General features: G+C 36.0%; 1 protein-coding gene across 7 annotated transcripts in view; it reads left to right on the top strand.

Moving 5' to 3' along the window:
* Window positions 1–19,331, top strand: part of LOC306876396 (tensin-1-like) — a 230,550-nt gene that overhangs the window by 125,189 nt on the left and 86,030 nt on the right. For all 7 annotated transcript variants that reach the window (XM_079427510.1, XM_079427511.1, XM_079427514.1 and 4 more), the window contains one exon: window positions 18,482–18,520. In XM_079427510.1, coding sequence (XP_079283636.1) covers window positions 18,482–18,520 — 39 coding nt within the window. The remainder of the gene's footprint in view (window positions 1–18,481; window positions 18,521–19,331) is intronic.

Here is a 19,331-nt window from a genome sequence, read left to right as displayed (position 1 = left end):
AAAATAGTCTATTTCAAGACTTCTGAAGTCATCAATTGTTTTGTGTGAGGAACAGACTGAAATTGAAGTCATTATTTACTGAAAAGCTTTCCCTTTGCTGTTTTGTCCTTTATATTATGTAATGCCGTTTTGTTGACATGAGACCAAGCTCAACGTATCTAAAGACATCACATTTAAATATCAGGGAGATTTACAGCTTCCATAATGAACTTAAAAAGGTCATTAGCCTTCAAAATGTGAACTGAATTGAGCCGGATAATGACACTAAATTTTCAACACTGACACTGTTATTGAACTGAATCGAATCAACATTGAACTTCATCTGAATAATGACAGCATTCTCTTCTCTAGGGCTACTTTTACAATTGATGCATTTTGCCACATTAATACTGTAATTTTCCTGTTTATTAATATGAATTGCTATATAAATATATGTGACTTGGCTTAAATTAGCCTGAATATATGCTGGTTGCCAAATGATAGCAACTTGTCTGCTTGTGTTTATGTGCATTTTCGATCTGCTGAGAGAGTAGAGTGAGAACTCGAGTTGTCAGTGTTTTGAGCGAGTCTCCGGTCTGGTGTAGGTATCACTTTGGTCTCACAGCGAGGATGGTCAGCTTTGATTCGGGTCTATGAGTGGCATGTTTTCAGAGCTTCCCTTTCTGCTGTAACAAATGCGGCTGACAGGATGACAAAGCTGCCGTTAAATGCTGAACAATAGCTGTCCCCCTGTGGCGCAGACCAGCACCACGGCGTGTGGCTTTCTCTTCTGTAATATGCATCCCACCAAACCTGTCAAGAACCTGTCCTGGACATATTTCAAAAATAAGAAATATTCTCAAATAACATGCAGTCTTTTATTTTATTTTATTTATTACAATTACATTGTTTTCATGATATTTAGTTTAGTTTTTTTTTTAAATCATAATGGATTTATACATCAGATGGTCTGCCTTTAAATTCTTTAAACATGTTTTTTCTTTAATACAGTAAAGAGTTATTGTTACAGTTGTAAAAAATCTATCAGAATATAATGGTAAAAACAGTAAAACATCTGGACACATTACGGTAATTTGTGTAAATGTTCTTTTTTATTTTATTTTATTTGATAACTTCTGGACTCATTACAGTAAAGAGAATTTGTGTGGTAAATGTTTATTTATAATATTTTATTTTAAAACATCTGGACACATTGTTAATGAGAATTTGTGTGGTCTTTCATATACAAGTGCATATATATATATATATATATGTGAATGTTATGTATTAATTTTTTTATTTTAGGGTTAAAGATGACCTGGACATAATTTAATGGCATTCACCCTTGCTCAAACCCTCTCACAGGTTTTCCCCATTGACCAGACATAACCTGATGACCCTGAGGTCAGGACAGGCATTGACCTTAAATGTCTAACACCAGACTCTTGAGTCTTTAGTGTCCGTTATTTATGATGCTGCAAACTTAACTAATGTGTTTATGGCATCAGGGGTTAGATAAAGCTTGTGGCTTTTCAAGTACCAGGGCAGTTATTACAAATTATCAGTTGGCAAAACTCTGATGACGATCTGGTGCTGTAAAGCCTTATCATGCCGTCTATGCACACCCATGCAACATTTATAGCTCTGTTTGTTCCTCTCTCGCCCATTCTACCTCAACCATGGGAAAGAATGCACACTTTTTTGTTTTTGGCATGTTTGCAGATGCAATTTGGACTAATTTGGCTCAAATTGAGGGGAAAAAGAAATAACGCTGTTGTGAACACATCCAGTGTATTTATCATTATCTAGAGATAGCGAGAAGGGGAAATAGATGGTTTCAGTTTCTCATGACTGCGTCCATATTCCCCAGACTCCGTTGGAGTTGTGCACATTTTTCTCCACTATCAGTTCATTTTTGCATGTGGCGCAGATTCTACTGTATTTCATCTTGTATGAGAGCTTCACGCAGGTTTCATTGCATGCCGAAACGCCAGTAAAACTATCAGATGATGGAGCTTAAGAACCTGCAGTGACTGAAAGGAGATTTGCGGTCAATCAAACAGGGCTAATTAACCGACCATTTTGTTAGTTTCCCTGCTAAGCTGTCTGATCCGTGATCGCTGCCAACCGTTTGATGCTGAAGGCTTTTTTCTTCTAAGAGAAAGTTTGTGTTTCTTCCAGTGAGTTATTGGCAGGCCCACACAGAGTATGAATATGCAAATATCCACAGAAAGCTCTGCAGATTCATAAAGTTATACACACCCCATTGCGTCGCTATCCATCAATCCAAAGGTTTTCATTAAATAAGTTTATTATGCTTACCAATATTGGCGCTTCACTGTAGAGATTTACAGAACTCTAGTACAGTTTGAAAATTACACTACCGTTAAAAAGTTTGGGGTAAGATGTTTAGTTTTATAATTTTTTTAAAGAAATTAATAATTTTATTCAGCAAAGATGCTTTAAATAGTCCAAAAGAGACATTTGCTGTATAATGTTAAGATTTCAATTTCATATCTTTTTTTCCAAAGAATCCTGAAAAAATGGAGCAAGCACAAATATTAAGCAGCACAACTGTTTTCATCATTGATGATTATAAGAAATATTTCTTGAGCAGCAAATTAGCATATTAGGATGATTTCTGAAGGATCATGCGACACTGAAGACTGGAGTAATGATGCTGAAAATTCAGTTTTGCATCACATGAATAAATTACATTTTAAATATATATTTAAATAAAAAGATATTTTAAATGGTAAAGTTTTTTTTTGGAATATTTCTGTTTTTACTGTATTTTTAATCAAATTTTTACAGCCTTGGTAAGCAAAAGAAACTTATTTTAATACATTAAAATATTTCTGATTACCGGTTTGATTAAACACATTCAACTTACAGTAATTAAACAAATGCTTCATTGTTTCTGCATTCGGACAAATTCCTCCAACACATTTTTATCATGTTTAACTCTTTTAACGTTCCACAGAATTCTACTTTGAAAATGCAAAAGTGCAAAACGAGCTGTCTGGGCATAGTTATTGGTAACTTGTTGGCTGATTTTTACAGTGATAATGGTTTCAAATATTAACAAGGCATACAGAAAAAAAGCTTTCTTTTGCTTTATGGTCTACGTTTAGTCTCCAAGTAATCATCGAAAGAGAGATTGTAGCGGCTTGGTTGAGCTCGGAGCAGTTTTCTTCGGCATTCCTCCTGTTGGCTTCGGCTGTGATTTAGAGGCTCCTCAAGCTCCTCTGTTTCTGCAGTTCCAACATTTCCCACTTACACATAGCGAGGCAGATGAATCCAGATCCACAGCACTCTAACACTGTCCGGTGTGGAATTCTGTGTGATAAATGTGTGTTAAAAAAATGGGCTGTTATGGAAGTTCAAGGATCATTTGATCTCATGGCTGGAAGATGTATTTAGTGTCGGCTTGGATTCCGCCAGATAAATAAATCTGCATCTCTGCCGTTAGAGAGTTTGGCCAGTCGTCCAATGTCGGGATCGACTCACTTTTCCTCCTAGAAAAGCAGCATCCAACGTGGATGTTCAAATATACCAGCGGATTATGCAAAAGAGCAGGTTGGTTTGTGCATGTGGGCTTGTTAAGAAGCATTCGCAACATGCATAAATGGAAATTACAGCTTTGGAGGTAAATGATAGGGCTTGTAACTGGCTCGTAAATTTGAGAGTATTTTTCGAGTGTTGTTAAGCTTGTTTACATTCTTGTGCCATGTTTTAGCTCTCGTCACATCAAACCTGGACATCTTTATGCCACAAATTCATACCGTGACAAAACAACTTTCTTTATTCTCCAGGGTTGATGGGAATTGTTTTTTTTTGAAGCAGGTCCTTCTTGTGCTTCTCAGATGTCTTATCAAGGGAGAACTAATATTTATTTCCAAATAACATGCTGCTTACTGCAGCTGTTTGAGTTATGATGTGACTCGCATGGAATCTGCACTTGCAGAATTTAGCAGAGATTTTCTCAGAAATGTATTGTAAATAAATACATTTCGGCAATTTATGTATTTGCTCAATCACTACATCATTACATTTGATTTATATTGGCCGTCCTGCACGTTAGTTCAACCACTGATGTAGATATTCTCTGAAATTCTCACCAAGGCTGAATATATTTGATCAAAATTAGAGCTGTCAAACGATTAATCGTGATTAATCATATTCAAAATAAAAGTTTTTGTTTACATAATATATGTGTGTATACTGTATATATTTATTATGTATATATAAATACACACACATGCAGTTTATATTTTGAAAATATTTCAATGTATATATTTATATTCATATAATTGATATCGTGTATTAATATTTGAAATGTATAAACTTTTTTTTACAAAATATTAGTAATTTATAAATATAAATTTTACACCTAAATAAATAAATACCCAATTGTTAATAAAGTTCTACATACTCTCTACCCCTTGTTTGTTTATTATATATTTTGGCTAATTTGATTACATTTCAGCTCCATTTAGCATAATTCTACCGTTTTTGCTCCAAAATGCAGTCTGGGCCTGATCATGTCTATGTTATCCTACCATCACTTATACCTAGTTACTTTTCCATTCGGCTTTATGATCTTCAGACAGATAGACTTCCCCGTAATCCTTGTTGACTACCGTGTTAAAAGAGCCACTGTTTTCGAATGGCACCAGAGCAAATGCCTTCAAGATGTCCACATTCTCTAGGTTTGTTAAATTAGAGTGCCAGCGAACACGAAATCTGACAAGATAGCCAAAATGTAACCAACATGGAGCTGTTTTGATTGGGGCCCCGCTTTTCATGAGGTCACAGCAAATTAGCAGCAATCTTTAAGAGGTTTTCAGGCATTAGCAAGTTGAAGTCTGTCTTGGCCGGTTGGAGGCTGTGAATATTGGAAGGAGATGCTGACGGAGGCAGAAACACGCGCCGCGGCATTCCTGCGTAGAAGCTGAGGCTCTGGGACGGTTGGGAGGGTGTTGATTTAAGACCCCTGCAGCATCTTCACAGCCTGCTGCAGTTTAAACGGATGAATGCGTTCGCTCTGCGGAAACAAAGCACCGCCGCTCGCTTGGATTGTTTATCACTGCAGGTTGGCGGGCGGCACGTTCAGCATACTGGGGATGATGGAGAGGAAGATTGGGATCACACGAGTCGGAAAGCACAGTTGCAACGAAACCTTAAGATAAGAAATCCCATCATAAATGAATAATCGCTAAGGTTTTCCTAACTTAAGGAGTTTGTTGCAACCGACTGCAGATGATGAACATGTTTCAGTGTAGCAGAGGCCAGCGGGTAAGTGCTGTGCAGGTTAAACCTCACTCCCCGACCTCAAGTGGCGCTCTAGCGACAGACGCTAGAGGCCGTGGCCTTTAGCCTCCTCGTTAGAGATAAGAAATCCGTTAGAGCGCCGTTAGAGCGCTCGCCTCCCACGCTGGAGACCGCGGTTCGAATCCCACTCGGAGCGGGGCGAGTAGGACCGTGACATTTGGTGCCGTGACCCGGATGGGAGTGAGGTTTAGGGGGGTGAGGGTAGCAGAGGCCAGCGGGTAAGTGCTGTGCAGGTTAAACCTCACTCCCCGATCTCAAGTGGCGCTCTAGCGACTGACGCTAGAGGCCGTGGCCTTCGAATCCCGCTCGGAGCGGTTGGAGTAGGACCGCGACATTTGGTGCCGTGACCCGGATGGGTGTGAGGTTTAGGGGGGTGAGTGTAGCAGAGGCCAGCGGGTAAGTGCTGTGCAGGTTAAACCTCACTCCCCAATCTCAAGTGGCGCTCTAGCGACTGACGCTAGAGGCCGTGGCCTTTAGCCTCCTCGTTAGAGCGCCTGCCTCCCACGCCGGAGACCGCGATTCGAATCCCGCTCGGAGCGGGTGGAGTAGGACCGCGACATCAGGAAGATTGAAATCTTCACTTTGAATACAAATAGTGTGACAATTTAGATTAATGGGGTTTCATTTGCAATGTTTTAAGTAGTAGTACCAGTCACCGTGTTTAGAAAAGGCATTAGTTGATGTGCCAATATAATGCCATTGGTCAAATAAAATTTGTCATAATTTGCTATATTGGTCAGGGCAATTCATTAGATAATGTTTGCTATCATATGTGTGGATTTTAGTGAATTAATAAGTATTATGAAAATACAATTTACAGCATTTTTTGTGTATATCTGTTTGTTCAATCATTATACATAATATAAATAAAAATATATTGCCAAAAAATATCTTTAAATATTTTTAAATATCCATTAATGTTTAATAATTTATTATGCAATAAAAAAATATAAGTAATATAGTAAACTAATTGTCATATTAATTTATAAAAAATACTAATTGTATGTTAACATATTAACAGATTATCATATCTATTTTTTACACTAACCATTTAAGTATTTTGAAAATAATTATAATGCATATTATTTTATAAGTATTATAATATATGTAATATATTATATAAAATCTAAATAATAAATTAATACAAATTATATAAATATAAATGTATTTTTGCCATTATCATCATCTACCGTAAATGAAGAGTTTCAGCAATATATATATATATATATATATATATATATATTATATATATAATGGCAAAATCAATAAGCCTGGCCAATATGTATCAGTCTATCAAAATGCCTGTGCAGTTTCATCACTTCCACAAAAGTAGAGGTCATAAATTTAATGAAATGTAAGCAGTTTCTGAAAATTATTTGGCCTCTACTCTATATTACTAATGTTGGCCATAAAAGATGTACAGTAATGGCATCTTTGGCTTGATTTTTGCTTCTCTAATGAATTGGCTGCTTGGTTTGAGGTGGATTATGCCAGCGTTATTTTTACTTGTGCATTGCATTAAGCAGGCATTCGGAGAGAAAGGACAGCGGTTGAGGGGCTCTCAGATGGGTGGAGATCACTTTTCTAAGCAGCTTTAGGAGAGTTGGCACTCTGTAGACCTGCTAAGAGGCCCACAGGAAGTCATTTGGGGCAGAATTAGTTAAAACATCCTGTCTTTGGGACACTTTCACACACTAGAGCTTCTATTCGGGCTAAGAGAGGCCGTAGTGATTAAAAACTCATAACAGTTATGAGGAACTAATGTTCAGTGGCTGTAATTGATTTACTTATTAAAGTTCCAGACCGTATGATATTAAACAGAATCGCTCAGACAAACCATAATTGCGCGTATTAATGGGACAAAAATGGGACATTTTTGTCCTTGATAAAGCGATAGGGTTTTTGGAAGGGATATTGGGAGAGAGTGCAAGCATGGCAGCCACTAATCAGCAGTTATGAACGCAGATTTGGAATGCTGTCATTTATAAGTTTGTAAAGAGCTTTGTTTCTAAAAATTGTTTGGTTAATGCAATGCTTTCAGCTGCCTATACAAGTGTAGTCCTCTGGCTAGTACTCTGAAAGTGTGATGAAAGTCTGCAGAAATGTTGTCTTGTTTGTTCTGCAGTGACTGTTCATCTGATTCTAGATTGTGGAGTTCGTCTGATTGGAAATTCACAGAAGTCGGCAGCAGTTCACCACTGGATTTAATGACAGAGCCAAATCAATCTGACCAAAGCCCGTATGGATGAGGGTCTGTGGTGCGTGCAAGCCAGAAATATGTCTGGATGGTGACTTAACGATTGCTGCATTTTAAAATTTCAGTGCAATCATGTAGCTCTGTTTCTCACAAAAACTGGTTTTCGAAACCCACCATCGCTGTTGGAGACACGGGGTGGCCGCTTCTGTTCCTGTTTGAGGTTTTTCAGCTTTGAGGTTCAGTTTTTGTGACTTGTATGCTGTATTGTCCCCAGTAATTACTCTAACATGCCAGTCCTCCAGTCTGCTGGTCCCGTCAGGAGTGATTAATCATGTTGTGTTTCTCTTCCTTGCCTCCTGCCACCATGGATTGTGATGTTACAGCGGCCCGACTGACCTTAAAACACACTCTCAAATAGTTTTTTTTTTTTTAGGATGATATTATATTTTAATCATCTTTGTACATGCATTAGATATGAATGCAGTGACTTTTAGAGACATTCCATTCAGTTGTGCTTCATCCTGCATGCATTCATTTTTCAAGATGATGCATTTTTTTCCAAGCCCCATTTTTAACTATTTGTTTAAAGGTCTTTTATTGGAGTTTACATCGATGTTTACTTTAGAGAAGCATGCAACTGCTGCATTTAAACAGCTGCAGTAAAGAACACCTCTTCACAAGTCTAGTTTTTTATCTGTTCATGAACAAGCGTTCTTTATTACAGTGATTTGATTTACCACAAGCAAGGGGTGTTTAGGCACAACCTTAAGCAGTAAAGTTAAGCCTACTACTTTACAGAGTAAAACATAACTGTGGTAAAGTTACTGTAGTCCACAGACTTAAACCAGTATTATGAAGACACCAATGAAAATGGTATTTAGGGTATTTAAAGTTATTGGGTATTGATTTATATATAAAATCAATGTAGTGACTGTAATGTAGAGAGGGCTTTGACTGATTAACAATCAATATCTAACCTGATGAAAAAACATATCCGCGTTGTATTTCATCTGCAGCAACACTGCAAATTTTTTATAAAGATATGTTTGGTCATTAACTTTTAAATGCATCATTATGCAAACACACGAAGAGAGTTCTTGATTTGAAAGACCCACGACTGGTAGATAAATATACTTCATTTTTTTCCGATACGGTAAGAAATTGAAGGATGTGGTGTTAAATGTTGGACAAGGCAGTTTAAACAGTCATGGGATGCACTTAGCTTAGCAACAGAGTGGTCTATTAAAGACACAATTAGGAGATCTTATTATCTCTACACACTCGGAGGTTTATACTTTTTCTTCACAAAAGAGTACATGCTTTTAAGGCATAGTACAAATGGGTGAATTGGGACACAGCAAATACATAATTTGAAATGGAATGGTGGAAAATTAATTGTGGGCAGGGGTAGATGCTCTGCTCTTGTGTGAGGTTTATATATTGCGTTTGTTCATGAGGACATTCCAGCGGTGGAGTGAGCTGCTGAACACGATGTGAAATATTTTGATGGTCGTACTACGTGGTGCTGATGGGAAACGGAGGCAGGGTTTGTGATCTTCAGGAGTATGGGGAGGTCTTATCAGGGCTCGGTCTCCCTGAGGAATGTTTATAGAAAGCAGGCCTGTTTCAGGGGTTGCTGGCACAGAGCTGCTGTGCGCTTGTTTGCTTTTGCATTTGATTTATGGGCCGGGCAGTGAAATAAAGGCAGGAAACCCAGAACCCGGCCCCACTGTTCTGCTGATATGCAACATCACGCAGCACTAAACCCAGGGCTAAATCCCAGGCATTTGCCAAAAAACAGCCATAATTTAGTTTTTCGTGACCATTTTTTTAGCCTCATTGAACTTTTTTGTTTTGTTTTATTTTTTTAAGACTAAGATAGTTAATTAATTTTATTTCGAATTGAATTTAACTTTATTTTTATTTTATATTTTATTTAATTTGTTATTATTTTATTTTATTTTTAGTTATGCTAATTTAAAAAATAATGAGTCTTTACAAATTAAATGAGAAAATTTTTGGTTTTTGAATTATAGTCAATATTTAATTTATTTATTCATTTATTTAAAGTTTGTTTTTAAATGAGTCTTTACAAAGTCATAGATTCGATAAAGTTTGGGAAGAAAGGTTTTGTAAGTGACAGTATATTTTCATTATATATTTCTTTTATTGCCAAATAATTTTTATTTTTTATTTTATTTGGTAAAGTTAGTATTTAAAACAATTAGGCCTAGTCTCTGCAAATGAATAGGTTCAGTGAATAGTAGGGAGAATGTTTTGAGTTATTGAAAGTTACAGTATATTTTTTATTAAGTATATGAATGGATTTTATTGCGTAATATGAGCCCTAATGGGTTAAATGTGCCTTAAAGTCAACATTTTATCCAAAATAACCCTGTTTACTTTTCTCTTAATACACATTCCTGACCTTAATCTGTAAGATTAATCAGTGCACATTATTCCAAAGGAAAAATGTTTGATTTCATATTCTTTCATCAAAATGTCATAACGTGCTCTGCCTCTAAAATTTCTTTCCTGTTCACTTGATGTCAGAAATTCCTTATTTTTCAATCCATCCCCTCTAATGGCTCTGTTTTGGTGTTTGATGGTAATTTCTTATGCAGTCAGTCTTTATGGATAAAATCTTTTTTTTTTTTTTTTTTAATGTAATGTGTCCAGTTTTGAAAATAAAATGAGTTGGGAAAGCAGTTTCATGTTGCCTGCTTTTGTTCTTAATCTAATGTGGAATTAAGAAAAGAATCTGCTGTAAAATGCTGTAAAAATGAGCTTAATTAAAATCCTAATTGCAGTTGTTGAATCAGTTTATGTGCATCTGTATCTGTATGCAGAGAGAAATACATCTATCTCTGTGTTTTTGTCGAGGCACAGAGGTGAGGATAACTCATCTGGATAGCCGTTGTCTCCTAAGGTGGAATGAGTCGGGACTCCTCCTCACCTGCTTGTAAAGCAGAGTTTCTCTGGCCAATAACTCATCGTATCTTGTGTTAAACACAGATGGCTCTGGCCTGTTTCAACCTGCCGTGTTTCACTGATAGCAAACAACCAGCTCATTCACTGGAAGATCAACAATCCCAATTCATGCTGTAGATCATACTAAGATCATGTTTTATGTGCAGTGCAGAATGGGAATTATGTTGCACAGCTTTCCTGATAGCGTTGTAACTGGTTCTCACTGTTTTAGAGCAGGATTGGGTTTCAGTAATTGCCCTTAGTTACTCATAAGTGGCTTGTGATTGGAGATTAACCTTTTGCTTTGGCTCAGTAGTCCTTGTTTTTTTTTTTTGGTTTTTTTTGAGGAAATGACTGGGCAATTTTTCCATTCCTCCATGCAATGGCAAAGCTGGTGAATTGTAAACAGACAATACATTATGGCTTACTATTAGCCACTCTGAGGGCTGTTGGTGTATGTGTGTATATTTTAAAGGTAATATGAAGTTAACTCTTTTTACACATTCCTGCTCATGCACAGTTCCTCATTGAATGTATTATCCGAATAATTTTTTATTAAAAATACAAAACAAAAATGTCAAAAATTGTTCTTAACTCCTGAAACAACTTCCAGTCCAATTGCTCTCGACTTACATTTTTTCCCATTGAACCCTGTGAATTGTGTCCAGGGTAATGGAAAACCTAGAAATAATAGCAAAGTTATATTTTGATTTACAGGCCTGGAAAAGCCTTAAAAGTCCAAAATTGATGAAAACTAATGGACATTTCCATAGTGAATATTTTTTCTAGTTAAACTTAAGTTTAAAAATTACTTTTGGAATTATATGATGATGAAGATGATTAAAAAAACATTATAGAGTAATCATCACCAAAGTTATGGGAAATTAATTTGGTCTTGAAATACAAGGAATAATTCACCCTAAAAATGAAAATTTGCTGAAAACTTGCCCTCAACACATCTAAGATGTAGATGAGTTTGCTTCTTCATCAAAATAGATTTGGAGAAAGGTAGCAGTACAGCACAGCAGTACAGCACTTGCTCACCAATGGTTCCTCTTGCAGTGAATGGGTGCCGTCAGAATGAGAGTCCAAACAGCTGATAAAAACATCACAATAATCCACAAGTAATCCACACCACTCCACTCCAGTGAAAGTTGCGTGTTTGTAAGAAACAAATCCATCATCCAGCCTCCTTGCAAATATTTCTCTCTGCTTTTTTGGTGCCAAATGCAAATATTCCACAATCTTGGATACACATGAAAGAGCTTGTGGAAAATGCAGTGCGTTGATCCAAGTGTTTTTGAATTAAACGTGCTCAAGTGAGGTTTCCATCCACCACAACTACAACTTCATTTCAGAGATCATTTATGTGAATAGTTAGCCAAAAATAAGAATGATGAATTATGAACAAATGAAATTTTACTCTGTTCCTCACACAAATATATTGTATGGCAAAGCAAACTAGAACTATAGTGTTCTTTTTGGAGCTTGACAGCTACAGTCACTGCCTGATATCTCCTTTTCTGTTTCATGAAGAAACCACAGGGTTTGGACGAGGCTAAGTAAATTATGTAAAAATGTCAAAATTTGGGTGAACTATTTCTTTAAAGTAGGTTGTGATTGGTGGAGCTCCAGCACATGTGATATGGGCTGCTGTCTGAAGGCAACAGGGTTCGGTTTAATCTAGTTAACACAAGCATGCGAGGAATGCAACAACACAAATCAACTAGGAAAGAAAAATGGATGGTTGGATTGCTTGAAGATGTTTTGTTCTGTAGCAGAAATAAGGTGAATGTCATGCAAAACAGTTCCAGGTCATTTTCTCCCAAAATTCATATTCACATAAAATGCAAAATAGTTCATTTAATTTCAGTTCAGTTCAGTTCAATTTCATTTTTTTTTTGTGACTAATTCCACCAAAAATGTGCCTAATCATTCTTAAAATAACGTCACAGTGCAAAATAACCTTATATAATAATATACTTTATTATATAATTCCCTTGGTTTTTCCTTTGCTTTTAGGGTAAATGTGATTTGGACATGTTCTTTTCAGGTTTTCGGGACATTCATCCCAACAGCAGCTGGTATTCTTTTCTTCGCAGGTGAATATTGTGCTAACCTGTCATGTCTACATTGTTTGTCTTTGTTTTTTAAAGGTTTACTCACCTTTTTGGCTGATTGTAAGGGCTATTTTCAGCATTGCGGTTGGCCACCAGTAGACCAGTGGTTATCACCTTTTGTGTGTTCACCTGCACCCCTGCTGCGGTTTAAGAGGCCTGGCATGAACCATTAACCAGAGGTTATGCTCGGAGTAGCATGATTTACACAACTCAACCGTGATGTAAATACCAGCACCGGACGCCTTCTGTTGCCCACATAATGAATCCAGCTCTCAGGGTGCTTGTTTTGACACATGCGAATCAAGGGGTCGTGTGTTCATCAGTTTCATTATATGATGTGATGACGTCCTGCTAAAGAGTGTGATTGTTGTCTAGATGGTGCTTCTAGTCTCCAAACGCTATTAAGCTGCCTTGTGACCTTCCAGCCAGCTGTTTTCTTGCTTTCTTGCATTGAGACGAGCTCCGTCATGATTTCTAGCCGTTCTAAATGTCCTCATCTAACCTGAGTAATTAGATAAGGGTCAGTTCTTTCATAGCTGTACTTCTATTAAGACTGGACGATGAAGCTGAAATCTTATATACACAGTGACCTCCATAAGTATTGGAACAGTAAAGACAAAATTGCTCTGTTGGCTGTGGAGTCAAGACATTTACAAATATGATTAAAAGATGACAAAACTGTGATTAATCACGATTAATCGCAAATTTAAAATACTAGGATTTACCTGTAAATGTGTTGAAATAAAGAAATGCATAACAAACTAGTTTAAGGAAACAGAACCTTTCACGTCTCCGCCAGGTATGAAACATAATCCTTATTATACTTTTTTTTTTTCAGCCATTACCAGCCTTTATACTGGCAATAAAACGTTTACCAAGCCACATTGCTTCAATCCCAGTACACATTTACCCAACTATTATCAAAAGTATTTCTAAATAAATACAACAAAACATTTTCTTGCCATCTTACGTGAAATATTATGACAAAATGCATTATGAAGAAGAATCGGACCTGTTCTGCAGGTGCATTAGAGCTAACATTAGCATCATGCTACATAAGACAATTTATGAAATTAATAGTCTTTTACTCAGAATTCACTTTAAACCACCATCGAGTGTTTGTAATAACTGCCTTTTACGATCACATGTGTATATATACGCTTTGTGCGGCTGCGGTACATTATAAAAGTAGCCCAAAAAAAACGCAACCCATGGCTCTATAATTTTTTTCCGCGACTGTATTTTCAAAAAAGCCCAATTGTGCGGGGAAACCGCGAGCCTGGCAACACTGGTTCGCTGTACCCTTATCACATATGAGCATCTCTCTCTCTCTCTCTCTCTCTCAGACACACTCGTCCCAATGTGCATACTATCCACCCTATCTGCCCTAAATAGTATTGAAAATTACTAATATCACAGAATTTAGGATGGATAGTGTGCACATTGGGACCCAGTCAATGATAGATTACCTTCCGCGCTGCGATGACTGCAAGAAGTTGGGGTCAAACCTTATCAAACAATTAATTTGCATAAAAAAAATATTAACACGTTAACGTTGACAGCCCTAATATATAGTATTTTTTATATAATTTGTAATATTTTGTATTTAAAAAAATATAAATAATTTTATTTACATTTTTATATCATTATTTTTAGAGTACTGTGTAACAAAATCACTGCAAATATAAAGCTTAGTAAATATACTGTTCAGGCCTACTTCTGTTGCTCTTCCGGAGTGACCTGAAAGAACAGTCGTCAGGCTCAGTTTCAAACATTCTAGGCATCTTCAGAGGCATGAAGGCATGCTGATCTCAGGGCAGACATAAGGTGTTTGTTAGTTATGGATAGCAGGTGGACGGGCTGTCATCAGCAGGTGCCTGCAGGCAGAGTTAGACCAGGTGATGGAATCCGGTCTGGAGAAAGACCAGGCCTGTGTTAGGAGTCTGGAGAAAGACTTAGAGCAGAGCTCTGGGATGGACTGAGATTAGGGAGAGATTTCCCTTTATCAATGAAGTGTTATGGACTGGTACAGTGGTCACGCTGGGTCTGGGTGGAGATAAGGATGTGTACGGTTTGCATAAATGTTTATGCTGGGTCGGAACGGACTGTTCGTAAATTTCGAGACCTGCCCTGGTGGAAGACAGAGTTGATGTTGAAAGAGCTAGACTGGACGCATTTCCTTTAACACAGAGCACAAAATTACTTGCATAACACAAGAACAAACTAATTAAATAAATTCCATTATTCAGTCTTTAGCTTATATCAAATTTTCTTTTTTTTGTGCAACTTTTAAAGTATTTTTTTTCATAGTCAGATTTTCAAAAAAATGTATGTACAATAATATCGAATGATGTACTACAAGAAATATCATAAAAATACATGAGAAATATGAAATAAAATTATAATTTATTTATTTATTAGATTTTTTTTATCATAACTTGTTTTAAAACCTCAAAACATTATCTGTTTGCAGGTTTAATGAAAAAAAAAAAAAAAAAAAAAACGTATTATAGACTGATGTGTGTTTTCTGCTATTTTAACATTAAGATTTATTGCCTATTCTAAAAATAGTGTATCCATGTTTGTCTAAGTTATCCAAAATTTGGGATCTTGTCATCTTGCTTCCATTTGTTGTTTCTCTCTTATCAGTCTTCCTGTTTAAAGTGGTTAATCGTTTGTGTTCAGAGTTCGTTTAGATATGCTGAGACCTGTAGTGAGATTAAACAAGAGATTTTCAGTGTTTATGTGCGTTACAGCTCCACGTCCACAGCTGGAATAACATCTTTTAGCAGGAAGTCAAATCAAACAGCAGCACTAGTCATGCTTAAAGTCTCATGGCCCTTATTAAGAAGAAAACATTGTGTTCGCATAGTGAAAGAATGAGACTGGTCATTCTTACCCATAGAAGCTTGCATGACAATTTAGATGTCTTCAAGAATCAATCTGTACTCGGTCTAATGCTATGCGGTTGCTAGGTTGTTCTGGATGATTTTAGGGAATTGCTGTATAAAAATTGGTTCTTCAGCGGTTCTTTATGGTAGTTGAGTAAGTGGTTCTTTGGCTCGTAATCATAGGGGAACCAATTTAAGTGCTATATAGCACCTATAAAAACCTGTAATGGTTCTTTAGCGTGGTTACGGGACTATACTGCACCATCTTTAAAGATATTGGTGCTATGTAGAGTAGCAATTTAAGTGGTTCCCCTATGATTACGAGCTAAAGAACCACTTTTAGTGCTATTTAGCACCATTTGTTTTTAGAGTGTTTTTCACAAACACCAGCAATACAAGACATGTTGTGATTTTTCAGGTGCAGCACACCTGTTAAAGTATAAACTCTGTTAGTTCAGGCTCAGTACCTTTTTTAAGGAACACTTTATCAATGACAAGTCAAGGTCATTGATAAACGAGAAACTGACATTGTGAAACCCGATGTGCTCTGACAGCATTAAGACGAGCAATTAAATGGACCGAGTAAATTTAACACAAATGCCAGATGGTTGAAAAGAACACACGTATATATATATTCAGCTGTCAAAACAAATGGTAAGAGCCAATGCCTTCCAGACCATGTCAAATTTCTCATTTTCATCTGAATCAAATTTAGCAAAGACATGCTTGAACGCTGGGAATTCATAAATTGTTGTCCTTGGAATGACACAACTGAAATCTAACCCAAGTTGCCTTGACTTTATTTATTTACCACAACCAGTGAGAAATAAACCAGCATTATGTTTGTGGGTTCCAAGTCACAGGCTTAGTGGTAAAATCACTGTGACACAAGGCCTCTTTTGGCCCAGAGCACACATGCAATACTGTATCCCACAATGCAATGTGTTTAACTTGAACTTCCACATGTATTGTGATGGATGAACTGGTAATATCAGCCATGACATCACGTTCTTGATTTGAGTCATTTTATTACTTGAGTCTATATGCTATGACCACTTTTTTTTTTTTTTTTTTTTTTACAAAAAAAAACAATTTATTTTAGATTTTATTTACTATTTTATATATATTTTTTTTTACTTTGTTTTCATTTTAATTTAATTTTTTTAATCTTGCTTTAATTTTTATTTGTTTACTTTATTTTATTTTTACATATATTTTATTTTAATTTATTTTTGTTTTATTTTAATTTTATTTTAAATGAAGTCAAGGCAACTTTTATTTTATTATTTTACTGTATCTTTTTATTTCATTTTATTTTTATATTTGTATAGAAATACCTTGTTTCAGTATATAAAGCAAATAAGACACCAAGGAATGTCTGAATCCAAATCGCATCATTTGCAGCTTATGATATCCTGCAGTCCTATGTGTGCTTCAGCAGTTTGTGGAAAGAGTAAATTGTTTTATAAATGTCATGTTTTTTAAACGTATGATTTAATTTCTACTGAAAAATGAGTCTTTAAATGTCTGACTCATGTTTGTATAGTTTTTTTAATTTAATCATCAGGCATGACGTCATGATGCCACAGGTCCATCTAAAGTCTGTCTCCTTCCTTAGGAAGTGCGTTCATACAATAATGCTGTCTGTTTAGTCATCGACTGACTAGGCAGCTGCCATTGCTTTTAGACACAGCTGTGGAAGGAGGCTTCCTGTTTGTGCACAGCTTCAGTTCCTCGGATGCAATTTTGCTTGGAAACAGGTTTTCTTAATGCTCCAGTAGAAGCCGTGCCAGAAATGATGGTCCACCATCCTGTTTGTGAAGCACAGAGCTCATTTGTTGATGGGAGGCGGGATATTAGTTGTGGCAGTGGTCTGAGCAGCAATCCTATTATAAAGGACTTCAGCAGATTGTGAGTTCTGACAAAGCAAATCACCTTTAAACATCAGTGACTTTCCAATCCTGTTTATAAAATGCTGAAATTGAAGTTAGTGCTGTTTTTGCACTGAACCACTGAGCAGAGATGATGGTTCTGTTGTGACTGACTCAGTGTTATTTATGTACTATTATAGTATTTATTAATATTTTGAATTAGCTTTGATTTTATTTTCAGTTTAAAATGTAGTCATTTTTAATATTAAATCATGATTAGATAAATTATTAAAAACATTTATTTGCCACAGAAAATGATTTTGGATCGTCCAGTATTTGTTACAAAATTGTGCTTACAAAAATGTAAAGCTTGTAGTTTTGATAAAGATTTATTTTAATTATTTTTTTTTATTTTTTTTGAGTATATAAGCAGTCTAAATCATCCATTTCGAGGTGGTACTACTTCTAGTTAGATTACCTTTTTTTGCGTTTCTTCTAAAAGTGTTTTCGGTAATTGAAATAAAAACAACTATAAATATGAGATGAAGTCAAAATGAAAAAAATAAAAAAATAAATAAAAATACAAATGCTGCCCTGGCAACTACTGAAATATGTTTAAGCTGAAGTACAAAAATGACTGAAAAATGAATTAAAACTAAATAGAAGCGGCTAAACAAAATTCAAAAACTGAAAATATTAAAATAAAAGCTTATTCAAAATATGAATAAAAACTAAAATAGTATATACTGTATATAATACTAAAATAACACTGGGGTGGAGTTGTATGTAAACAGTACATTTCTGGTGTTCTGTGTGAAAGTTATCAGGTTATCAATTCATCTGTGTGTGTTTTCCAAACGAAAGCAAAATGTTTGTCTTGGTAACCTTTTATCAAAATGTAATAAGTTGCACCGCTTCTATTTCAGCCAATGTCATGAATCCTTCTTCAGTCCCTCTCTTCTAAACACCTGGCTCTGATCGGATAAAATCAAGTCCCATCCTGCATTTTTACTTGTTGAAAATTCCATTCCACTTGAAAAATGTCAAATCATAAAATGTGTTGACTTGAAAGTCACAGAATCAAGCCTGACATTTGTGTTTTTTTTCTGTGTGTTGCAGGTATCACCCTCCTGCGTTCCTGTTGCCAACTATGAACTGGTAAGAACGTCTGTGCTTGTTTTTGACCGTTTCCTAGAACCGTCATCACACAGAATCTGCACTGTTAATCAGATTGGTGATAAAGTGATGTTTGTCTATTTCGGAGGCCAGAACGTATCATCCCACAACTGTTAATATTTATAAGAAGGAAATAAAAGTTTGGGGTCTACGGTTCAAATCTCTCCCAAGACCTAAATAAGCCAGGGGGAATAACAAAGCATGAGCGATAGCATAGTGAACATTCCTTTTTTGGTTTGAATTGTGTTTTTGGTCTCTCTTTCCTCCTCCTCCTCCTATGTACGCTTGTCCGCGCAAGGCAAGCCAGAATCCATCATTACTCTGCCCGTGTTACTTAAATATCTCTTGTTGTACATCGTGTCCTCAAAATGGAAGGCACATTTTTAGTTGTTTTTTTTAGAAAGTTTGGCTTTCATCAGTTGGACATGGTTTGGTTTATTCTTCCTCTCTTTCCCTCCATCACTTCCCAGATAAAGTATCAAATGGTAGAGCGAGTGTGGGAGTGCATGCAGGTTATGAATCTCATAAACACACACTTGAAATCAGATGGCCTGTTTAAATACTAATCAACTGAACTATAAAAACTGATGTTCTGAGGACTAGTGTCAAAACTGAGAGGCTAGAGGACAGAAACATATTTTCAAGACATTAGACAAATTTTGATTTGATTTTGTTTTGTATTGTTTTGTTAATTTATTAATTTATTACATTTGTTTATTATTATTATCATTTATTTTATTTTACACCCTCAAATCCACTTATATAAGGCTTGGACCTGCAGATTGAACATCCC

Source organism: Barbus barbus (genome assembly GCF_936440315.1).
Source record: "Barbus barbus genome assembly, chromosome: 10".
NCBI classification, from domain to species: Eukaryota; Metazoa; Chordata; class Actinopteri; order Cypriniformes; family Cyprinidae; genus Barbus; species Barbus barbus.
This window is presented reverse-complemented; position numbering and strand designations above follow the sequence as displayed.